Genomic DNA, 26,248 nt, shown 5'->3' with positions numbered 1-26,248 from the left:
GTTGTTTATTGTTTACTGTAGCGTCAGAGTTGACCCAGAGCTGACCCTCTCTCTTGTGGGTTTTCGGAGGCAGTAATTTCTTCTGATTATACTTCCCAAACCAGCCCCCCAGTCTTTTATTAGAAGGAAAGGGTGATAAGATAATCCTGTTAGACTAGGTATAAGAGAGAAACGGCCCTTGGCTGGTTTCTCACTTCACCTTATTATACAATAAAGGCTGTTATATTAGACTTGTTCTAAAACTGATGGTGTATCAAAAGCTGACTTCCCTCAGCTAGCAAATGCATTTTATTCTTCCAAAAAGGACAGACATTAAACGATTCACTCATTGTTGAAGATCAAGGAAATGTTGGGCTCAGAAGATAGAATATCTGATCTCTCACTCTTTAGAATGAGTTCTGGAAGAACATGATAAAAATGGATAGGCTTCACCTTTGTTTTCACTGCAACTTGGATATATGGCACATCTTTGATTCATGAATTTTTGCTCATTCTTATTCTACACAGGACATTCCTCAGGGCAAATTTCATATCCTTATTGCGAAGACTGTAGATCAGTGGATTAAAGAGAGGTGTCATTACTGAGTAGACTAGAGTGAGGATCTTCTGCATCAAAGTTGGGATGCCGTATGTGGGACTCACGTACATTACCATGACTGTTCCGTAGAACAGACACACCACTACCAAATGAGACCCACATGTGGAGAAGGCTTTACGTCGGCCAGCGGCAGAGGGGACTCGAAAAACAGTTCTGAGCAGCAGAGTATAGGATCGAAGAATATACATAACAGTGAAAAAGAGGACAAGAGAGCTCTCAGTATAGAAAATAAATTCAGTAATCGGGGCTGGGGCACAAGACAGAGCCATGAGTGGGTCCATGTCACACAGGAAGTGATCGATGACATTGGAACCACAGAAAGGAAGTTGGGAGATAAAGAAAATTGGGATTGGGTAGCCAAGAAATCCAGTGAGCCAGCAGAGGGACACTAGCATGCTACAGAGCCGCCCAGTCATGATGGTGGGGTAGTGTAGTGGGCGGCAGATGGCCAGGTATCTATCATAAGCCATTACTGCCAGGAAGAGACATTCAGTAGTGCCCAGGGAAAAAAAGAAATAGAACTGCAGGAAACAACGAGAAAATGAAATGGCCTTGGTCTTGGAAAGAATGTTGGTTAGCATATTGGGAACAGTAGAGGAAACATACCAGATCTCAAGGAAGGCAAAGTTACCCAGCAGGAAGTACATGGGAGTATGGAGCCGTGGGTCCCATCTCACTGCACAGATGATGGCTCCATTCCCAACCAGGGTCAGGATATAAACGACCAGAAGAAAAGAGAAGAGAAAAAGCTGTATCTCCCAGCAACCAGGGAACCCGAGGAGGACAAACTCAGTCACAACTTGTGTTGCTGACCTATTCATGGGTGTAATACCTATGAAGAGGGAAAAAATGAGTATAATAACTCAAGGTTCTATTCTTCTCATATATCTCATAGGCTTTATTGAAAAGGGAGCTTGAACTCTGTAGGACAATGTGTGATGTATTCTGAGATCAATTAGGAATAAATTCGACCTCCTTTTGGATTGCAATTCTAAATATTGGTGTTATTTATATCTGTATTACTTTTTTCAGATCCAATGCACCTAAAGTTTTCCACACTCATGGTTTAACCAGATTCATTGTTTTCTTTTGATGCATAAGACCTTTTCTGCTTTTCAGTTATTTCCCAGAGTAGTTAGATTTTTATGCACAAACTCATTCACTTTCTCTTATCTAGCTTACCTTGTTAAAAACCCAAAATCAAACCACAAACAGAAACTTATTTTGAGGACAGCTGGTGTGAGGTTGAATTAATCCTTAGCAACAGAATTAGTTGATGTTTGAAGATAAAGCTCGTGCCAAGACACAGGACTTTCAGAACAGTCTTGTTTAATTGTCACAGACATCATGTGTACAAGACTTGGTGTTGTTCTTCCCGTTTTTCCTTAATGATTTTCTTTGTATATCTTGCTCTTCCCAGCTGAGCAATACCTGAAAACAAAACAAAACCAAATCAAACCCTAGCTAAACAAAGATCTTTAAAATAAGAACAAGTGAGAATATTCTTTTTCAAATCTCTAACATTTGCAAATGCTCAATTTCAGGCTTTACAAGCTACACATTATACAGAAAGGATGTATCCCGTTTTACATATTTGGATGCAATCTATTTTGAATTAAAGAACAATATATGTTTTAAAAAAATTATCTATTTTTCTTTTCTTGTTGTGTACCGTCAAATCGGATCCAACTGGCATAGGAGGAGAATGCTTCTCCAGCACAGCATCTGGTGGATTTGAACCACGTGCCTTCACGATTGCAGTACAGCTTCTTTGCCACGAGGCCACCAGAGCTCCCTCAAGGAAAACACATTTTCAATGCAAAAGGTTAGTTATTTAGTGAGTCTTTTTATATGATTAAAACAAGGGCATTTTCTGAAGGGATTGGAGAACAATGGGGCACCAAATTTTATTTGGTAAGATTATTTTTATTCTCTAAAGGAGGATATTTTCAAGTATTTCTTTTTTTTTAAAATTATTTTTATTGTATTATTTTTACATGTACCATCAAATCAGATCTGACTGGTACAGGAGGAGATTGTTCCCTCCTTCTCCAGCAGAGCATCTGGTGGATTTGAACTGCGTACGTCTGGGATTGCAGTACCAAGTATTTCAACTGGTATGCACTTTTGGACTGATAAGGCACTCTTGTGGTCTAGTGGCAAGAAGCTGCACTGCAATCCTTGACTTAAGGTTCAAGGCCACCAACTGCTCTGGGGAGAAGGATGGACAGTCTCCCCCCCTGTGATTACTGAAAACACAACAGAGGATCAGGTATGGGTCAGTTCTGACTCTATGGTATGCAACAACAACATTTACTTTTTAATAGCAACACATTTTTATATTTTAAGATTTGAGCAAATAAAATGCATAAATACATGTCTCTAAACAATAGATTAATCTTGTACTTGATTAATGTTTACAAAATTCTCAAGCAGAATTTTCCAAAACTAAAATGATAGTTTTACTATTGAGTTTTCTTGCTAAATCTCTTATTACCTCGTTTGGTTGTCATCAATTATAATTTTGTTCAGTGTAAAAGAAAAAAATTGGAAGGAAAAGAAGAAAAAAGAATTTGAAGGGAGAATGATTATTTATGATCCTTTGGAACTATGATCTGGATTCCGACATTATTAATTCCTTTTTGGGGGGTTGTTTAAGGAATCACAAAAAAAAAATAAAGAAATTATAAAGTTGTTCATTTCCCAACCAATGAGAAATAGATATTTATTTATCGTCTTCTCTGAAAAAAGGTTATTTATGAAGTAGAAACCACTTTCCTTGCTATTACAGCTTGGGAACCAAGCGCAGGTTCACAAATTTAAAGCAGGAACAGAATACTGGATCTGAGGCTCCCGCTTTTTGTTCTGAGAACCATACCTGCTTACTGTGATAGTTCAGTGAGACACTGGCAAATCCATCTCCCCCTGTAGCTTTTGGTAAAAGTATTGATAAGTGGGGGGTGGGAGGAACAAAATAAAGCAGCCCAAATAATCAATTTTCATTGTCAAACTTGACAAAATGAAATGACTCCACAGAGTTCTTCATATACTCCATCCTTTCAGTCCTCCAAGATTATGATCTGGAAACAGGCTTTTAGAATGAAAGAGTCACCATTTTATGCCATGAACATACTGTTTTTCATTCTTTGGGGATTCATAGGTTACTGTAGTGAGTGACAGACTAGAGGACAAGCTCATTTCTATTATAAAAAAACCAACCAATAATTCAGTCCATCCGTCTCAACAGTGCTTGCTTCCTTAGTCTCCCAAATGCCCCTCACGTGGCATACTGTGATTTCCTCCGACACCCTGAGAGTGGAATCATACCTCCTGATTACTCCTAGAAAATAAGCTAATTGTCAGAAAAATGTTCCTTAATAATGATAAAATAAAATTGGATAAAACGGTAGGATGATCTATGCTATTCATTTTGCAGATGGAGTTCAGAGAGGAGATGTGACTTTTTTAGGCCATGCATGAATAGAAGTGTCCTGTATTCATTTACTGGACTCTTACACTGTACTATTTACGCTACCACTTTAGAGTGTCTTCAGAGGAACAATGATAAAGAGATTTATATAGTAAAAGGCACTCTATAGTATATAACAAAGATTATATACTAAAGGTACATAAGTGATTTGCCCTTGGCTATTAACCTAACTGTTGGCAGTTTGAAGCTACCCAGTTGAACAAAGGTAGAAAATCCTGGTGATTTGCAAAACCAGAGTCAAGAAAATCTTTGGAAGGTTCTGCTCTGTAATACATAGAGTCGATAGGAGTTGTAGTTGACTTAATGGTGGTGATTTCTTTTTTGTAGTGGAACATAGAAATACAGAAATAATTCCTTTTCCCTTACATGTAACGATGATTGTCCTAGCCCAGCTTGAAGAGAAGGACAGAAGGACAGGCACAGAAGAGTTGAATAGAACCCAAGCGTCAAGCAACTCTTGTTGCATCTAATGAGGAAAACCCCAGCTGAGGGTATTAGATGTTACTGCACCTCCTTCGTTTCTGGAGCCTCCAGGGTCTTGTTTTCCAGGAAGTTGCTGAAATGCTTTCAGGTGTAGCAGTTTTAAATCTGTGCTTCCGCTGAGGGATTATTGTAGAACTCTGTCTCGCTCCAGGAGGTCTTTGGCTCCCTCAAGTTCCCTCTGGAGTGCCTGCTCTCTCGAACCCTGGAGACTCATGTAAGTTTTAAAATGAGCTCCCATGGTGAGTTAAGGAAACAAGGAAACCTGGGGAAATACCAGATATATTTCAGGAGACTTTCTACTGCATAAGGAGCATGGGTGGAATATTGATTAAGCACGTAATTGCTCTGTTCTACAGGGTCACACTATTAATTGGAATAGACTCTACAACATGCAATAGCCCTTCCTCACAGGGTTTCATGGCCGTGATCTTTTAAGGGGCAGATAAAATTTTTTTTAACCTTCTCTGTGAGAAGAAACACTTTAAAACAATATGTGTCTAGCAATAAAACTCAAATGCACTACTGTTCAGTTGATTTTGACTCATTGTGACCCTTTAAGACAGATTAAATTGCCCCTTTAGGGTTTCCAAGTCTTTAAATCTTTACAAAAGCAGATTGCTTGGATTTTCACCCAGGGATTCAAAGACCTTCATGTTATACACACCCATGTTTATTGCGGCTTTGTTCACAAAGAGCTGGAAACAACCCAAGTACCTCAACAAATGAATGGATAGAGAAGCTCTGGTATATTCACACAATGGAATACTATGCAGCATTGAAAAACAAGAAACTCATGAAATACTATGCAAAATGGATGACCTGGGAGGACATTATGCTGAGTGAAATATCTCAGTCACAAAAGGACAAATATTGCAAAGGGCCACTGTTGTAAAACGGGACTGACATCAGGGTTGAGGGAAGACAGAAAAAGGAGGGGAGGAATGATATATATTGCATTGAAACAGATGAGGGAGAGAACTGTTTAAAAGGGATATATGAATGGGTATTCTTGTCATTACAGAATTCCAGAGTGAAGGCTGCATAGTGGAGTAGACTTGGGGGGAGGGATTGCATAACAACAAAAGAGTTTTTCTTTCTTTTCAAGGAGAAGAGCGAATTGAGGGTGGAGGGGGTTGGTAGGGAGAAAAGTGCAACAGTGACTGGAAACCCTAAGTTTCTGTAAGCTTTCATTAAAATGAATTAAAAATAAAAATACCTTTATGTTAGCAGCTCATGGTTAGTCTTCTGCACCGCAGGGACTTCATCTGACTATGTTGTTGTTATTGTTGTGCCATTGAATCACCTGAGACTCATAGTGACCCGATACTCAATAATATCTCTGAATCCTGCCCTATCCTGGCCAACCACACAGATTCTGACATATCTACCTCCATTACCCCAGTTGCTGTGTCAATCCATTTTGTCCAGGGACTTCCTTTCCTATGCTTTTCTTAACCCTTCCAAGCATGATGCTGTTCTCCAGCGACTGGCCTTTCCTGGCCTTATGCCCCCAATTTTGTGAGACAGAGCTTCAAAATTCTTTCCTTCAAGGAACAACTTGGTTTCACCCTCTCCTAGGCAGATCTGTTTTGTTTTCTTGGTGGTCTATGGTGTGTTCAACACTCTTCTCCAGCATCATAACTCAAAAACATCAGTTCTTCTGTCATTTTTAGGCATTATACAAATCTCTGATGCACAGCAAGTAACTGCCTCGATCCAACGCATCTTAGTCTCTAGACTGACATTATATTTAGCACTTATGAGGAGGTCTCTGACAGCAGCCTTTCCCAGAGCAAATAGTCTTTTGATTTCTTGGCTGCTGGTGCCAAGAGTGTTTATCGTGGATCTGAACCAGCTTAGATTTTTAACAACATCAACCTCTTCTTTATCTATCATGGTGCTCCCATTTTGCCCAGTGGTGAGAATCTTTGTTTTCTTGATGTTGAGCTTTATTCCATATTACAGACTATATATAGTACTTGACCTTCAGCAAGTGCTTAAGGCCTTCCTCAGTTTCAGTAAGCAAGGTTGTGTCATCTGCATGATGCAGGTTGTTTATTATTCTTCTTCCAATCCAGATGTCACATTCCTCCTCATAAAGAGGCAATTGGGGAATAAGGATACATTCATACAACAGGACATTAATTAGCTGTGAAAGTTAATGATATATACTGTATCTATATGTATTGGCTTGCAAAAGAGATTACACAATTTTGAGATAATTTAAAAAAACCAGTTAAAACAACAACAAAAATCCCAGTTATATAATAGTCTGTATAACTTAATAAGTTTAAAATAAATAAGACTTTATATGAATGTATTAGCTGGCTTGCATATGCATAGAAATCTAATTACTACTAAATTTATTATTTAAAGGAAGTGAGATTGTGAATAGGGAGAGTAGGTGTTTTTTACATACAATTTTGTAATCTTTATTGCTTGAAAATTCTGTAACAAAGATGTGCTGCCCTTTTTTGGTTTTGTTTTTGAGTATACTCTTGTAACTGGAAAAAGATGACATACAGTTGTCTGTTACTATAAGACATATGAGTCGAGACAAAGACTGGATCTTTTAAGTTTGTTTTATTCAGATGCCAGCAATCTGAGAGAAAGTGGCAGCATGGATGCCCTACAGACCACTTTCTGACATCTTAAGATCAAGCCAGGTCTTCTAACGAAGTGGTCATTGGGAGCAGGAAAGGGAAGGGAATGGGGAATCCGAGAGGGAAATGTCTAGGGATATGATATAGTTGTTGGTTCCATGTTGTCTCTTCCTGTTATGACTATCAAATATTATGTGTTTGAAATAGGTTTATTGGATCATGGTGCATTCTTCAAATGATTTTCTCAGTTTTAATGTCAGAGTGACTTTATTGTAAATCCTTAGTTCCTGGAGTAAGACCCTCAGAATCAATCAGGTGAAAGGAATTTACACAGGCAACTTTTACTATCATCTTAAAATATGTTTGAGTAGAAAGGGGTTAAGAACAGTTCACAAGCAACTTTCACTATCATCTTAAACTATGTCTGAGTTGTTGTGTGCCTTGGCGTCAGAACTGACTCATAGCTGACCCTTCAGCAGGTTTTCAGAGGCATTAAATTACAAGGGAGGAGATTGGCCATCCTTTTCTTGTGGAGCAGCTGGTGGATTGAACTGTTTGTCTCTGGGATCATAGCACAACTTCTTATCACTAGGCCACCAGAATTCCCTATGTCTGTGTAAACAGGTTGAAGAACTGTGCACGGGCAACTGTTACTATTGTCGTCCTAAACATAAACTATGTCTGAATTCCTCTCATCATCAGTTTTATTAAAGAATACAAAAGAACATGTATAGGACAAAGCCCTGACACATTCCCAACACAGAGCTTTTGTGTCCTTAGGGTATATTTTCCCTACTGGTGCATTAACATCTACCTATCAGCAACCAGGAAGCTCACTTGCATTTCAGTGTCCAGAATTTTTATTGGGGTTTAGATAGACATGATTGATTGAATTACTAGCCATTTGATGGAACTCAGTCCTAGTTCCCTTTCCCTCTTAAGAGATCTGCCTAAAGTCATAGCTATTTCTGGAGTGGCCAGACCCTACTCGGCACAAACCACCTCATTAGAATAACTCTCAGCTGTGGTTGAAGCCTTGGTTTTAACTACTCAAGCAGGTCTTGGAGTTAGTGGATACTTCACAGAAATGAGGGACAAAGAAATGGGTTAAGTATATCTTCATCCTGGAGGTATATACGGTTAATATAATAAATAATAAGTGCTTTGTATAATAAATAACACAAATCATGTACCATTTTCATAAATATCTGAAAAAAGTTTCTTAAATATCTAAAATAACTAAACAACTGTATAATGATTTTTTTTACTGAAATACATTTAATTCTAATTATTCTCTAATTCTTTAGGGAGATAACATTGCTATGCTGGGCAGAAACATAACTGCTTGCTGCTATGTTGAGCTGACTAAAGTTCAGATCGCCAATTATAAAAGTCAATTATGGACTCTGGAAAACGTTCTATGCTAGTTTCCTTTAAACTTCACTTACCCATCTCCTTAGAAAAGTTTCTTTATTATTAATATATAGTTCTAGCGTCTGAACTAAAGGCAGCCTCACTGTAGAACAGAAGAACATTTACACAGAGCTTACTTCATTTATGTTATAAACTCACATCTCCCTGACTGAGAAAAATTCTTTTACGTCTCTCACTCATCTGTTGAATTAACAAAAGAACGCCCTCTGAAGTGACACCTTTGTTTTGCCTCCTTTCTGGTCAGTGAATATTTTGTGCCTTGGTGAAATGAGCTTACTACCCATATCAGAAGTCATTCATATCAAAGAATCCTGTAAGCAAGATGATATGTGAGCCCCCTACTTTTAAAACATGTTAGTTAATTGGAGGCAAATCCTTATCTAGACTTTCATCTAACTTGTTTAAACCCAGAAGAGATGTAACCAATTTGGCTTTGGAAGGAACAGTGCTACTTGGAGTCCCCTTTCCCCCTTTCTTACTTTTCTGTGTTTTTTTTCTCATTTAGACAGTGGACAAGTAAATGACTTTCTACAAATGCAGTGGGCATGTTCCCCGCCCCCCCCTACATTGTTGTTCTTTGTTGCCATTGATCATGACTCGTAGAGACCTTGTGAACGGTGGATCTGAACACTGACCCACCCTGTGCCATCCTCATCATCTCTGCTATACTTGAGCCAATTGTTATAGTTACTGTATCAATTCATTTTACTGGTGATCTTCTCTTTCAGTGACCTTCCACCTTTCTAAATATTTTTTCCAAGGACTGGCCCCTCCTAACAACATGCCTCCAGTATGTGAGATGGTTTCATCATCCTTGCCACTGAGAAGCATCCTGTTGGACTTTCTCTAAGACATATTTGTTTGCTCTTTTTGGCAGGGGATATCAATATTCTTCACCACTACAACCCAAAGGCATCTATTATTTTTCTGTCATCTATTTCATTGTCCCAAGTTTTCAGGTTCATAGTAAGTAATTTGGAACACCATGGATCAACTCAGGTGTAAGTTAGTCTTTAAACTGACATCATTGCTCTTTAACACTTTGTTTTCTGATGTCAAGGACATCTGCACATCATTTGATTTAGATCATTGACAATGTCTAACTTTTCTCCCTCTATCATGATGTTGCCTGTTGGCCCAGTGTTGAGGGCTTTTGTTATCTTGATGTTGAGGTGTAATCCATATAGAAGGCTGTAGCCTTTGATCCTCTGCAAGAAAAATTTCAAGTCCTCGTGTTCAGCAAGCATAGTTGTGTCATCTGCATAATATAGGTTATTGAGTTATCCTCCAATTCTGATGCCATATTTTTCTTCCTAAAGTCCAACTTCTTGAATGATTTGCTCAGCATACAGATTGAATAGGTATGGAGAAAGAATACAGCCTTGACACACATATTTCTTGATTTTATACTGTGCAGTGGCCCCTTATTCGATTCAGATAACAGCTTCTTGGTCTTGGTCTAGGTTTCAGATGAACACAAGTAAGTATTCTGGGATTCTCATTCTTCTCAGTGTTAGCCATAATTGTTCTCTTGTTGGGAGCTCTGGAGGTAGAGAGTTGTGCTGCCAACCCAGAGGTATGTGGTTCAAATACAGCAGCTGCTCCATGGGAGAAAGACGGGTAATCAGCTCTTTATTTACTACCTCTGAAAACCCATTTGAGGGTCAGCTATGACTCATAGTTGTTGTGGACTGAATAATCAGAACCAACCCATAGCTGATCTTCCAGTTGGTTTTCAGAAGCAGTTAACACCTCTGGAGGAGATTGTACATCTTCTCCTGCAGAGCAATTGGTGGCCTCAAACCACGTGTCTTTGGGATTGCAGCACAGCTCATTCATCTTGTTCTACAAATGACTGTCTTCCCTTGTGCTGACTGAGAAAATAGATTAAGGTACTAGTCCTGATTTCAAAAAAACTAGCAAAAGAGCTAAATAAACATCTATGTCTAGGGAAAGAGACATATTGACTCACCTCAAAGGATCTATACATAAAATAATTGGAATAGATACTTGATGTATTCTGATGCGTCAAGGAGAGATCGATGTCTAGCCTGGGGTGTTTGGAAGATTTTGTAATGAAAATGATTTCTAAGTTGAATTCTAACAAAAGAATAGGTATTTGACAGGAGAAATTAAATATGTAATATCTGAAAGTAGTAGTAGTGGGACACAAGTAAGTTACTGAACTCTAGAAATAACATTTTCTGCCTTACTTTCAGCTAATGAGTGCAAAAAAATGGCTCAGTAATTAGAGCTGATTTTAGTCAAAACTTTGATGGGTGATAGTGTAAGGTTGTCTTCTACTTTCTTAAGCAGATTTGCTACGTCTTTTTCCAGTTCCTTTCAGAGATCCTTATCACTCTGAAGTGCATTGTTTGTCTTTGTCCAGGGAAATTAAACCAAGGGGAATGCCAAGAAAGTACTACTGGATCTCCTTAGGTGAGGGTCTTCTTCTTCTTCTCTTAGGCGATAGCAATGTTTAAACATCTGCATCTCTACTATTGCACTATTTGAACTTTTTAGGGTGAAAATAGAAAGAACATTTATTTTTATTATTTATGCCCACTGTAAACATTTTTCTGATGTTTGATTTGTTTTCATATCTGGATAATATGATTACCATATATATCTTCTTGGCAAGATAAGGTAACTTTTCATATTAATATATACTTCCCTCATCCAGACATTACAAAGTTCAGTATAGACTGTGCTTTCAAGGATCATTTCTATAGAAAGTTCAATATCGTCTAAAACCAGAAATTGTAACTTTTATCAAAACTAAAATTTGTTCTTCTGTAGTGAGTTTGATTCAGTGATCTCTAATTTTTTTTTCCTTCTCCCTTTTCATGTTGTGTATCATTGAGTCAGATCCAACTGGCTCAGGAGGAGATTGCCCCTCCTTCTCTAGTGGAGCATCTGGTGGATTTGAACTCTGTGCCTTCGGGATTGCAGCACACTTTCTTGCCATTAGGCCACTTGAACTCCCTTCAGTGATCTCTTATATGCTCAAGCCCAGTGTTAGAATCCTTGTGTCACTCCATTTTGTTGAGGTTCTCTTTCTCTGACCTTCCACCTTTCCTAGTAAGGAACGACTCTTCCTGACAACATGTACAAAGGATGCGAGACAATGTTTTGCCATTCTTGCTTATAAAGAGCATCCTGGTTGATCTTCCTCCAAGACAGATTTGTTTGCTCTTTTGGGAGTCTATGGGGTATTCAAGTGTTGTTCTCTAATATGATAATTCAAAGGCATCAATTCTTCTTCTGTTATTTTTATTCATTATCCAACTTATAGAAGCATAGTATGCAATTGAAAATACCATGGATCAGATCAGGTGCACCACGGGGCTGGGGACTGCCTCCAGTGTGATCTCTTGAATGTGGGCAATGCTTTCCTGGCTGGCTATTTAAGACTTCCTCCTTATTGCTGGGTTCACTCCACATACACTCTCTTTAGGTATTGGTTGGAGTCTCTTTCTAGTTGGTCTAAAGTGGTTACAGTCCCTGGAGTTGACCTACACCAACCTGGGTGGTCATTACTTTCTCTAATATTGATTAGATTCTGTTTGCTCCCTCTGTAGCTTATCTCTCCCAGTTTGTTCTCAGAGTCAGCTCCTCAACAACCTTGATGTTTGGTGTTTTATTGTCCCCCCTTCCCCAATAGAAGCCATGGACATCTTCCCCCTCCCCTTAAATTCTAGGTAACAAATCAATCCTTCTGAAAGGTTTTTTGATGTATCACTCACTTTGCTTAGAAAAATCATATAGACCACTACTGACTCTTATCAGTGAGATTGTCACTACTGTCCTCCATCAAACTTCCAGTTTCCCTTCTACACTGTTGAGGAAAATGATGAACTAAAAGTTGTGAGACTAATTCACAACCTACTAAGATGTGCAACATTGATATGTGGCATTTCTGTCAGAAATATAAGACAGCAGGCATATTGTTATGTTAATAGGTATTTCAAAAAAGTGATACTATATCATGCTGATTTGATGAATTTATTTTTCTAAAGTTGTGTGGACATTAAGAAAATTCAAATAATTACTGAAAGTAAGTACTAAGATTTTTAAGAATTATTTTTTAGTATTGATTGGGAGTTAATATCTTTTTCCAAAAAAACACATTTCTGATAGTAAAAGGAATTCAACATTTGATCATTGCATGGTGAAATGTACTTTGCACAAATGAGCCGTGATGGTTATGAACAAACAAAATAAGTTTGAATTGCAAAAGGATTGATCGCCCATTTACAATAATAAATTCATTGAATTTTTCAGTCTATTCATGACTTTTGAGTAATTCTCATCCCACAAAAGACATGTTGGAGGGCATATTTCATGTCCTTGTTGCGGAGGCTGTAGATGAAAGGGTTTAAAACTGGTGTCACTACAGAGTATATTAGTGTGATGATCTTCTGCATAGTAATTGAATTGCCAGATGTGGGAGTCACATACATCACCATTATAGTTCCATAAAACAGAGATACCACCACCAAGTGGGATCCACAAGTGGAGAAGGCCTTTCTCCGACCAGCAGAAGAAGGGACTTGAAGTACAGCTCTGAGCACCAGGGTGTAGGACCCAAGGATGTAGAAGATGGTGAGAATGATAATAAGAGAGCTTACAGAATGAAACACACGCTCTATAATTGGTTTAGGACCACAGGACAGGGCCATCAATGGGTCGACATCACATAGGAAGTGATCAATGATGTTAGGACCACAGAAAGGTAGTTGGGAAATGAAGAAAATGGAAATTAAATGCCCAAGGAAACCAAAGACCCAACAAAGAGATACAAGAATTCCACAGAGCCTGCCCGTCATGATGGAGGGATAGTGTAGTGGGCGGCAGATGGCCAGGTACCGATCATAAGCCATGACACAGAGGAAAAAACATTCGGTTGTTCCCAGGGAAAAGAAGAAGTAGAACTGGGTAAAGCAGCCAGAGAAGGAAATGGTTTTGGTTTTGGAAAGAAAATTGACCAGCATTTTGGGAACAGTGCAAGTCACGTACCAGATCTCTAAGAAGGAGAAGTTGGCCAGGAGGGTGTACATAGGGGTGTGGAGTCGTGGATCCCACCTCACTGCACAGATGATGACCATGTTTCCAGTCAGAGTCAGGAGGTAGATCAGCAAAATCACTGAGAAAAGGACGAGCTGCATTTTCCAGGGACCAGGGAAGCCCAGCAGGACAAATTGTGTAACAGTAGATATTCCGGAGTTGTTCATGGTCTCCAGACTGTGGACAGAAGACAGAGATGACAGTTCACTTTGCTGCTAAGGAGCCTTACGTTTTTCCTGGGACAGAAAGTTTGATTTGTGTAAGCAAACATAGATATTCTTAAAAAAGTGTTGAACAGATCCTTCCCTGTTCTGAAAGAGTTCTTTGACTTTTATTTTTTATATACTTCTAGGCTACTTGAACTTCTGTCCAGAGGGAAAAAAATTAAATTTTGTCTTTTGAAATGAAGAAATTTTGAACTAGAGGTGAAAGTGGTTTGTTTTTGATCTATTTTTTTTTCTCCCCAGTTAAAACTGTCCACGCACAGCATTTTCTTCTTGTTAGGTGCTGTTAAATTGAGTATGGCTCATTGTTGTTGTTGTTGTTGTTATGTGTCGTCGAGTCGTTTCAGACTCATAGCGACCCTATGCACAACAGCCCTAAACCCTGCTCTATCCTGTGCCAATCTCATTGCCTCTGACACACCCATCCCGATTACCTCAGTCACTGAATCAATCCACCTCATAGAGGGTCTTCCCCTCCTTCGCTGTCCCTCTACTCTACCCAGCATGATGTCCCTCTCTAAAAGCCTGTGTCTCCTTACAACATGTCCAAAGTATGTCAGACGAAGCCCAAGAATCCTTGCCTCCAAGGAGCAGCCTGATTTAATCCTCTCTATGATGAATCTGTTTGTTTTCTTGGCAGTCCATAGTGACCCTCTAAACAATAGATCTGAATTCTGTCCTATCCTGTGCCATTTTCATAAATTCTGACACATTTGAGCCCATTGCTGCAGTCACTGTGTCAATCCATCTGTTTGAGGGTCTTCCTCTCTTTCATTGATCCTCCATCTATCCAAGCATGGTATCCCTATCCAAGGAATAGCCTCTCTTAGCAACACTCCCAAAATATTTGAGATGAAGCTTTATCACTCTTGTCTATAAGGAACACTCTGGCTGTGCTTTCTCTGAGAGGTATCTGTTTGTTCTTTTGACAGTCCAGGGGGGATATTCAGTACGCTTTTAAAACATCACAGCCCAAAAGTAGCAATTCTTCTGTCATCTTTATTCATTGTCCAGCTCCTAGATCCATAGCAAGTGATTGAAAAGACCATAGCCTGAATGATATCAAACTGATATCAATGATATTAAACTGATATCATTGCTCCTCAGTGCATGCTCTGACAGTGGATTTTCCCAATGTAACATGTTTCCTAATATCTTGGCTGTTGGTACCAGGACTATTGATTGGATTCAAGTAAGATGTAGCCATTGACAATTTCAATCTTTTCTTCATCTGTCATGGTGTTACTCATAGGACCAGTGGTGAGAAATTTTGTCTTTTTGACGTTGAGATGCAATCCATATTGAAGGCTCTAGTCTTTAGTCTTCTGCAGCAAGTGCTTCAAGTCCTAACTTAAATGGAGCAAGGTTGTGTCATATGGATAGTGCAGGTTGTTGAGGCTGCAGCAATTACTTTGTGCTGTTAATATCAGGAACTCCAGTAGTTGGTGTGTTACCTGTTGGGCTGTTAATTGAAAGACTGTTGGAACTCACAGGAATAAAGGTGAGCCGTCTCCTCCTGAAAAGATTTACAGCTTCAGAAACCTAATGAGGGATACTGTGAATTGAAATCAACATTTTTGGCAGTATTGAGGGCCTGGGTTTTTTTTTTTTTTAAAAGCAACATCAAAAGCAACCCTGGTGATAAGTGTCCAGTGCTAAGCAAGTCTGGTGGTTTGAATCCACCAGGTGTGGCGGGAGAAATATGTACCAGTCTGCTTCTATAAAGGAGCAGTCTACCCTGTAAACCCTATCAGACATGTTTACTCTGTCTTATAAGGTCACTAGGAGTTGGAATCAACTTATTAGCTGTGATGTTTTGTTTTGATGTATTAAAATAGAAATGTGATGATACATATAGTTTCATAGAATTTTTAAATAGATAGGAATCCAAGACTTCCTACAGATTTGAATGACTTGTGCTTTTACACTATTTTAGATTCTTTCCTTCTTGGAGCCATTTCCAACAGAAGAATCTCTTTTCTGTCTAAATTGCTATTATTATTATTACTATATCTAGTGATATCAGAAAAAAATCTATAAAAATATAAAAACAATTAAATTCTTTATATACATTTAAAATTTATTTTAACTTGTTTGACCCTTTAGCATATATTCAATGTGGCATTTAATCTTTTTGTTTTAGCATTTAAAATAGTCATTGTTACCAAAAGGGATAATAATTGATTTTTAATTCTTCATATATGTTTATATATATATATAAAATTAAGGATCATCATAACATGGAATATATTGAGAAGAAAATGATAATCACTAGGAAATTATTTTCTAAAGCCTTTATCAGTATTGTCACAAGTTTCCCTTCGCATGCTCTATTAGCAATATTTTTAGTCCACTTAAAAACCAGAGCCCCAAATAACAGAATACTAGATAATAAAGATCTTGTTTCAAAGATACATGATTCATCCAATTTACAAAATATAACCTTGTTTCCTTTTTAAAAACTTGATTTTCATTCAATCATATATATTTTGTTTTCTAACATTAATTACAATTAATCAATGCCATCAATTATGTCATATCAAATCCTCACTGCTCCCCCTTTCCCTTCACCCTACCCATTCATCTGCTAATCTCTGCTCCCTCTCCTTCTCCACCCATCACTGTCAACCCTCTACAATTGTTTCTATGTGTAAATCTACAACTGTCCCCTCAAGCCCATCCAACAAGTTATAGGTACCCTGTTCAGGTTGTTAAATGCAATACAGACAAAGTCTGATTGTCAGGTCATTTTAGATTGACCTTTTCTTCTTCTATTCCAATGCAATGTTCATTACCTATAACAATAGTCTTAGATAGTCTTTGTGACAGAGTTATTTTACTTGGACTAATTCTCTCTAAACTCATCCATGTTGTGTAGTGTTTCATGAGTTCTTGTTCTCTTCAGAAGATCATTACTAAAGATTTCTTTTTAAGAACAACGTTCAACTCAGAGAGTACAGTATTAGCTATATTTAAATGCCTAGAAGATTTTTTGGAGGATAATTTTGAGAGTTTTTTTGCCATAAATAAAATTTTCATGGAAGATATAGTTTGTGAGTAGAATAACTTTGTTTCCTGTATTGAACAAAAGGTAACGGTATATAAACAACAGTACTCTTTGAAAAGAGAAAAAAAATTAAAAAATACCTTCTATTTAATGTGGCTATATGAAAAAAAATCTAAGTGTATCATGCCACAGCTGCACACTCACCAAATTAGGAAGGCATCTAGAAGAAGCAACTATAATCACTCTAGCAGGCTATGCCGAAGCCGATTCTGGTCTAATGGACATCACAACAAGCAGAGAAGGGAATTGAAAGATGGTCAGATACACACCTTCCTCACTTACCAACGTGGCTATGTTCCAAACGCCAGCATATAAGGAACTTCGGTGGTAGAGCCTGTAGTTCTGTGCTGTCTGCTAAACAAAGGCCAGCTCTTTATGTGAAAATTGACATTGTGTAAAAAGAGGATGACCACACCAGATCACAAAAGGGAGGATGATTATGCCATTAAAACTGCCCCATTACATTATTATATAACTGCCAAACCACTGAGAATCATGGCCCAAGCCAGTTAATACATAACCTTAACCATCATAGCCTGCATAACTCTTGCCTTGCACCTTGGTGTCTGTTATTGCCAGATGTAGGTTGTTAATGAACAAAAGAGCTGGGTAGTAGGTTGTTATAAAGGAAAATGTCAGATTAGATAGTTAATAAATCAAGAATAGGTAACATTTGTCTCTATATACCTCCTAGTTTGAAGAATATTTTTTAAGACGAAGACTTCATGAATGGTTGAACCAATCTGTATTAGTGATACTTATGTCGAGCAATCATGAGAAATGGTTTTCCATTATCTGACCTCTCTGCATTCTACAGTTTCTAAACAAGAAAGCCCCCTTCTCAATAAGCTTGAGAAAGCAATGTTGCAGAGAACAACCACTTCTCCCTGGAACAAAGCAACAACATGATTCAGAGCTCAAAGTACAGACTTTTACTCAAAGTCCAGAAGGCTGAGTTTCATGTCTTTGAGCTATAGATCACTCTGGTGGACATACAAACAGAAAAAGGAAAACAAAGACAAACTTTAAGAAAACTACTAGTCAGCCACTTGGAAAGTGTGATCAATGAATTTCACAAATAATTTACAATTTAGTTGTAGGACATATTTTCCAATATGTTCGTTATCAAATGCAATGGGAAATCTTATTCTTCATGCTCATTAATTTGGTTTTATGGATCATTCACCTTATCTGTAGATGCAGAACAGTGATAGAATGAACAAAAAGGGAAAACAGGAGAAAGATAACAAACATCCCAGTTTTCTTTTGGTTTCCAGTCTCAGTACATAAAGTTAATGCTATTTTGAATTTGCTCAAATATGTAGAAGGGTTGGATCATCCATGGTGTCTCAGACATTGACATGGGAGTAGACCTAAGGATAAGTTTGGCTGCCTGTAATGTACTTATATTGGTGTGTATGAATTCCTAGGGGATGTAAGCACTTTAAGGGTTTTTCTTAAAAAAAATGGTTATAAGGCTGAAAGGGAAACCTCTTTGCTAACTGAAATCTTGAGCATTATTGAGTGATGAAACAGATAGGTGAGTACACCCATCTGCGGAATATCATAGCAGCAGTACCATTAGAGGAGATATTCCCTGTACATCATTCCAAGTCTGTCCTGGGAAGAGCATGTGCAAGGAGATCATGCCATTTCCTTCCTTCGCTGGTTCTATTGTGGAAGCCCTGTCTGAGAGCTCCACCGGTGGCTTATTTAATTTGCCTTGCTCCCTGAGATTCTTGTGGTCTATTTCCCATTGGGTGTGTTGAAACTATATTCGCACCTTAATTTATGCCTTATTTTAGCCACTGTTGAGAATCCTCAAGTCTGTTGTAACTTTCCATGTTTCCCCGAGGGGGTTTCTTACTTCTTGCCTTGAGATTTCATTAAGTTTTTTCATAAATTGATCTGTAGGGATTATTAAAAATAATATGCTACACTGACTCTTCAGAGACCCCATGGTCTCCTTACACTCTCATCTTTATGTTTCTCAAACAGATTAGGTAGTTTTGTGTCATGGGATATGCAAAACACCCAGTTAGATGCTTTCCTCAAGGAGCAATTTTATTGAGAGAAGATAAGTTTATACTGCATGAAATATATGTGTTCATTGCTGTTAAGTAAATTCTTACTCATAGCAGCCCTGTAAGACACAATACAAGTGTTCTATAGGGTTTCCAAGTCTGTAAACTTTTCGGAAACAGACTGCCATATATCTTTCTCCTACAGAACTCAACCCACCAACCATTTGATTAGCAGTTAGATGGTTAATGACTGGCTGTAGAAAGTATAATTGGTAATGATTTTAAAGATAAAACTATAGATTTCAAAGAGTTATTGTTCCCACATGCTGTATGTTCTTTGTCTACTGTTGCCAAGCATGCTTTGATGGAAAGATTGAGAGGCATTCTACTGGAGTGTTTCTTTGCTTGGCACCCAGGAATCCATCCTTCTCATGCATTTAATTTCATCCTCAATCTGGCTAAGGAAGCCCTGGTGGCAGAATGTGTAACATATCAAGCTGCTAATTAAAAGATCAGCATTTTGAATCCACCAGTTCCTCTGTGGGAGAAAGATGAGCAGTTTCTCTCTATTATTTACAGCCTCAGAAACCCAATAGAGGGTCACTGTGAGTTGGAATTGACTTGACAGCGGGTTTTGGTTTTGCTGTGGCTGTAATTGAAAATGAATAATCTCGTTTTAGGTATATTGACCTCTTAGCTGATTGCCTTCTTATTTCAGCATGGGATGTAGGCACAGACATGGAAAGGAAAGTTTCTTGCTATTATTTTTGCCTGCGTACTTTTCTCTCTGAGGAGTTTATTTGGCTCTGTGAATGATATGGAAAATATTAAGTGCAAATAAAGTAAGTTTAGATTATTGTTGTCTGAGCCCTGTGGCATAGTTCATAGGGAGTTACACTGCTAACTGAAAGATGGCACTCCTCTACCAGTTTGAATCCATTGCCTGGTCCTCGTGGGTAGAGAGAGATGGACAATCTCCTCTTATGCAGTTTATAGCTTCCTAAAACCCATGGGCAAGTGAGCTATGAGTCAGTGACAACTTGACAGCAATGTGTTTGAGGTTTTCTTTTTTGAATTCTATATTCCAAGTAATAGTAGAGTTGTCATAATCGATATAGTGAGAGTGGAGTATTACATATTTGTTTGCTGTTATTAGTACAGCACTTTTTGGCCAGTTTTCTGTACTAGGGTAACTTGTTGTGGGTAGCTGTGATGCTGGGAGCTATGCCACCAGTGTTTCGAATGCCAGAGGGTCACCTATGGTAGACAGGTGTTAGCAGAGTTCTCAGATTAACAGATTAGGAAACAGGATTGGCCATTCTCTTCTGAAATAACAAGCATCTGAAAACCCTATGAAATATGTTGTTGTTGTTGTTTAATGCCATTGAGTCGTAGACGACTCATAGTGACCCTATGAACGAACAGACTGAGCACTGTTCATACAGAGTTTCCGGAGGCAAGCCATTTTGGAAGTGGATGCCGCTCCTGCTTCCAGGCTTGATTTAGTCGGGAAGCTCCAGCCAACACTGTCCACCATGGGTGCCCATTACCACGATTGGCACATCAGCGTCACAGGCTTCAGCATCACAGCAACCACGAGTTACCTCTGTACAGCAACGCACAGACCAGTGCTATACCACCTAGAAGGAAGACAGGTAGACAATTTGAACCTGGCCGAGGGCCACAGATGACAATCACCCACCTTCGGCTGGGTAGCACAACTTCCTTCCACTAGGCCAACGTAGCTCTCTCTTGGTCGTCGTCATTGTTATTGTTGTTTAATGCCGTCGAGTCATAGATGACTCATAGTGATCCTATGAACGAACAGCCTGAGCACTGAAATATAGAGGAATATAATATCAGAGGTTCAGTTCAGATTGGAAATCACTTAAAATAAGGAGACACAACATCCAACATCCTTTAATAATTTAAATGTAGAATGTACAAAGTATGAGTGTAGGAAAATTGGAAGTTATGAAAAAATGAAATGGAATGTATGAAGATCGGCATTCTAGGCATTAGTGAACCGAGAAGGACTGGTCCACTTTGAATTAGACAATAGTATGATCTGTTATGCTAGGAATGAAAAACTGAGGCAGAATGGTGTTGCATTCATAGTGAAAAAGATGACTTAAAGAACTATCCTACAAAACAACTATGAGATTGCATTTCCCCCTAGTAACAATAGGAAAGTCCAGTATGGCAGCAAACAATTAATGCTAATGAGGTTGTGGAGAGGTTGGAACTTTAATTCACTGCTTGTGGCAATGTGAAATGGTACAACTTCTATGAAAGGTGGTCTGGCACTTTCTCAAAATGTTGGAAATAGAAATATCATTGGACCCAGCAATTCCACTACTGGAAATATACCCTAAAGAAACCAGAGCCACAACTTAAACACATGCATGCATAACCATGTTTATTGCTTCATTAATCACAATCACAAAGAGATGGAAGCAACCCAAGTGACCATCAACAAACAGATGGATAGAAAAAATTTATGGTATATTCACATAATGGAATATTATGCAGCACTGAAAAACAATGAAATAGTAAAAATTTGCACAACATGGGGGAGCATTGAGGACATTATGCTAAATGAGCTATTAAAGTCACAAAAGGACAAATACTGCACACACATTGCTGTTATAAAATAGGACATACACTGCTGTTATAAAATAGGACTGATATGGGGTTGAGGAGGGAAGGAGGAAAGAATGGATAGATAATGAACACTGCATTAGAACAGATGAGGGGAAGAACTGCTCAAAAGGAATATATTATTATGCAGTGTATGAGAAAAATCTAGAACAAAGGGGAACATTGCAAGGTGTGCTGGAAAGGGGCAGCGGTGGGGAGAAAATGTGTAACAATGAAAAAAAAGTTAAAAATATTTATTTAAAAACATAAAGATCTACCCTAAAGTACAATGTTGTAAGTGATAAGATACTATGGATGCACATAAAAGGAAAACGTGTTACTCCTACTATTATTCAAACATACACACCAACAAGAAGAGTCAAAGAGGAGGAAATTGAGGATTACTACCAAATTTTGCAGTCTGAAATGGACCATACATTTAATAAAAATAAATTAATAATTATTGGTGAATTGAATGCAAAAGTTGAAAATAAAGAGGAAGAAATGGTAGTTGGAAAGCATGATTGATTGACACTGAAAAATTTCAGGAAGTATTATATGATCAAGAGGCAATGTAATGAAGGAAGAAGTTTAAGCTGGATTGAAGGCACTGGCAAAGAAATAAGGCCCCAGGAATCGATGGAATATCAATTGGCATGTTTCAACTAACAGATGCAGCCCTAAGTGTGCTCACCCATCTATGCCAGGAAATTTGGATGACAGCTGCTTAGCTGAGTAACTGAAAGAAATTAATATTTATTCATATTCCTAAGAAAGGTGATCCTTCTTGGGAACAGAATGTGGAAATTATTGAACAATAATATTATTTGCTAAAAGCAAAGAATGCCAGAAAAATGTCTGGGTTTTATTGACTATGCAAAAGCATTTGACTATGTGTATCATAACAAGTTATGACTAACATTGAGAAGAATGAGAATCCCAAAACACTTCTATGTGCTTGTACAAAACCTATACCTAAAACAAGAAGCTGCTGTCTGAGCAGAACAAGGGAACACTGCATGGTGTAAAATTAAGAAAAAATTACTAATAATTTCTTGAAAATGGACAAAGCATTCTTACATATGTTATCTGACTTGGTCCTCCTGACCCCTTTAACTGTGGAGAAGATGTGCTAGATTTTCTTCTATTTATTTGTTTTCAGTATTTTTCATTTGAGTGAAACTTTACACATCATTTTGGTTTTTCATTCCTTTACTCACACACTTTTTGTTATATAATATTAATTAGAATGAATTTGTGCAATTGGTTACAATATATAATCAGTTTCTTGTGTAGTATTTAGGGAGCTCTGGTGGCCTAGTGGCAAGAAGCTGGGCTGCAATCCTGAAGGCACACAATTTGAGGCTACCAGCTGCTCTGTGGGAGAAGGATAGGCAATCTCTTCCCATGCCATTAACTGCCTCTGAAAACCCATGATGCAGCACTTTCATTCCTGCGTTGTGGCTGGAATTTCTTTTCTGAATGGAGGAGATGGTCCTGGGAGAAACAATTGACTAAACACCTCCTGTTGGTTCTGGATGTGTGGAAACCAGAGGGACTCTACACAATGAGGTTTGAAGAAGTAATCTGAGCTAGCAGAGATGTCCCTGGAAATGAGAAGAATGCCAGCAGGCTTTGTGGCAGAATCTGAATGTCCCAGTCTATTAATGGTTAATTGCTTGATTTGTGTGTCCAAGGAGAGTAATATTGGAGGATGATTTTGGCTTCACGAACAGAGACGATAATGGAGAGCACAAAGAAATTCAGTTGAGACCATAAGGCAAAAAGTTTGTCTTCTCAGGATACTGACTGGCCTCCAGAGAAGAAGCCCAGAATATTGGAACCTGTTGTATTTGAAGATATCAATGTGGTCTTCACAGAGGCAGGATGAAGGACATTGATTTCTAAGCAAAAGAAGCTGTACAAAGGAGTGATACTGGAGATGCTTAGGAATCCTCTCTTCTTGGGGAGAATCTACAAACAGGGACAATATATCTGTGATTGCAGAACAGAGGGGGAATGTATTACTAAAAAGAGATTTAAAAAAAGATGTTTAAACTGAAGGAAATACTGATTGTGGTTGTGGTAAAAAGAAATGAAGTTGAACTGCTTACCTGCAATCATAGGCCAGGGACCTCTGGTGGTCTAGTGGAAAGAAGTTGCACTGCAATTCCAAAGACATGTGGTTCAAATCCACCAGCAGATGGATGGACAATTTTGCTGCTTCTAAACACCTGCTATGAGTCAGTTCTCACTTGACAGTACACAACTAGAACCTAGCATCATATATAAATATCAATTAAAAAAATTTGCAAACCTAAATGTATGAGATAAAACTGTAAATCTTACAGATGGAAATATAAAGTTAAAACTTTGCAACCTTAATGAAAAAAAAAATCAGAAAAATTGTTGTTAGATGCCACTGAAGAGAGTATGACTCATAGTGATCCTATGACTAACAGATCTAAACCCTGTTCAATCCTGTACCATCTTAGCAATCTCTGATATGCTTGAGACCATTGCTGCAGTCACTGTGTCAATCTACTTGGTTGAGGGGCTTCCTCTCCTTTATCATCTCTCTACCTTTCCAATCATGATATCTCTCTCCATGAAGTAACTTTTCCTAGCAACACGTCCAAAGTACAGGAGATGGAACTTTATCATCTTTGCCTCCAAAAAAAGCGCTCTGGTTGCACCTTCTCCAAGATTTATCTGTTCTTTTGGCAGTCCATAGGATATTTAGTACTCTTGTCCAACACCACAGTTCAAAGGAATCAATTCTTCTTCTGTCATCCTCATTCCAGCTCTCAGATGCATAGGAAGTGATTGAAAAGACCATGACCTAAATCAGGTGTACCTTAGTCCTCAGACTAACATCATTGATCCTCAATAATTTGGAAAGGTCCCCGACTGCAGACTTTTCTAGTGCTTTTCTGTAGAAGGTCAAGGACTGTAGTCAACAATATGGATTGAAGCTCAACATCAAGAAGACAAAGTTTCTCATCACTGTGCCAAATGGGAGCACCAAGATAGATGGAGAAGAGATTGATGTTGTTTTAACAATTTTAGCTTGCTCTGCTTCGCAGTCAATACTCTTGGCACCAGCAATCAGGAAATCAAAAGACAAATTGCATTAGGGAAGTCTCCTGTCAGGGATCTCTCAACAATGTCAGTCTGGAGACTAAGGTGCACCTGATTCAGACCATGCTCTTTGCAATTACTCGCTTTGCATCAGAGAGCTTGATAATGACTAGAGATGACAGAAGAATAATTGATACCTTTGAGTTGTGGTGCAGTTGTGGTGCTAGAGAAGTGTTTTGAACATAACATGGACTGCCAAGAGAACAAACCAGTCTGTCTTGGAGAGGGTAAAACGAGGCTACTCCTTGGAGGCATATATATTGAAGCTCTGTCTCACATACTCTCGGCCAGGAGGGACGAGTCCTTGGAGAAGGACATCAAGCTCATCAATCCACCAGTAAGATGGGTTGACACAGTAACTGGGGTAATGGGGGTAGGTATGTCAGAGACAGTGAGATGTTCAGGATAGGGCAGGGCTTAGAGCTTTTGTACATAGGTTTGCTATGAGTCACAAGTGTCTTGATAACATATAACAGCGACAGCTCTTTGCACATTCTGTTGTAATGCTTTGCTTTGTCTTCTTGAGCTGCCCTTTGAAATCTTCTGTTTACTTCTTCAACTACAACATCATATCCTTTTGCTTTGGCTTCTCAACAGTCTAGTGCAATTTTCAGAACTTCTTCTAACATCCATTTTGTTTTTTTCTTTCTCTCTGTCTTTCCAGTGACCTTTTGCTCTTCCCATGGAGAATAACCTTGACGTCATTCCACAATTGATCTGGTCTTCAATCATTATTCATTGTTCAGTGCTTCAAACCTATTTTTTTATTTACATAGAAAAATTATTTTTATTAATGATTGAATTTAAAAAAATCTTCATGTATCTTGATTTAAGATGTTCCCAACCACTCACACAGAAATAAAATTTTGACAATTTTAAATATATTCTCAGGAGTGAATTACAAGTTAAAAGGGTATGGACTATTGCCAAATTACCTTTAAGGGGTGGTGGTAGAAATTTTATGAACTCAGTATATTAGAGTGCCTATCTTTCATAATATCCTTTAAATGTTGACTCTAATTTATTAGCTAAAATATTGCATTTTGTTTATGTTTCAATGTGCATCTCATTAGTAAGATTAAAATTTCAAGTTTAGTAGCTAATTAACATTTTAAAAAATATTTACATCTTTTGTGTATCTTTTTACAGAGATCTAAGGATTCTTCACATTAAATTTTGGTGATACAGAAGTAACAGTAATTGTAAAAAAAATAAGTAGCTGATACTTGTGTTGAGGACCAAGCTAAGTTATAAATATATACATTATTTTAGCTCAAACCTATTCTTTTTTAAAAAAAATTATTTGGTTTTCATTTTTTTTGTATGTGTATCAAAGAAGAAGAAATATATGATTTCTACCAACTTTTACAGTCAGAGATAGATTGAACATGCAATCAAGATGCATTGATAATAATGGGTGACTGGAATGCAAAAGTTGGGAATAGTGAAGAAGAATCAGTAGTCGGAAAACATGGGC

At 38.1% G+C, this 26,248-nt stretch overlaps 2 protein-coding genes across 2 annotated transcripts; both read right to left on the bottom strand.

Moving 5' to 3' along the window:
- Nucleotides 1-474: 474 nt before the first annotated feature.
- Nucleotides 475-1,446, bottom strand: LOC102869531 (olfactory receptor 11H4-like). Its single transcript, XM_006883089.1, has one exon. It carries the CDS (start codon nucleotides 1,417-1,419, stop codon nucleotides 475-477), a length of 945 nt encoding a protein of 314 aa, XP_006883151.1. The 5' UTR covers nucleotides 1,420-1,446.
- An 11,451-nt stretch (nucleotides 1,447-12,897) lies between these two features.
- LOC102869126 (olfactory receptor 11H7-like) lies at nucleotides 12,898-13,848 on the bottom strand. Its single transcript, XM_006883088.1, has one exon. It carries the CDS (start codon nucleotides 13,840-13,842, stop codon nucleotides 12,898-12,900), a length of 945 nt encoding a protein of 314 aa, XP_006883150.1. The 5' UTR covers nucleotides 13,843-13,848.
- Between the last annotated feature and the right edge of the window lie 12,400 nt (nucleotides 13,849-26,248).

This window comes from Elephantulus edwardii, unplaced genomic scaffold (assembly GCF_000299155.1).
Source record: "Elephantulus edwardii isolate Elephantulus edwardi_28Jun2011 unplaced genomic scaffold, EleEdw1.0 scaffold00026, whole genome shotgun sequence".
NCBI lineage: Eukaryota > Metazoa > Chordata > Mammalia > Macroscelidea > Macroscelididae > Elephantulus > Elephantulus edwardii.
This window is presented reverse-complemented; position numbering and strand designations above follow the sequence as displayed.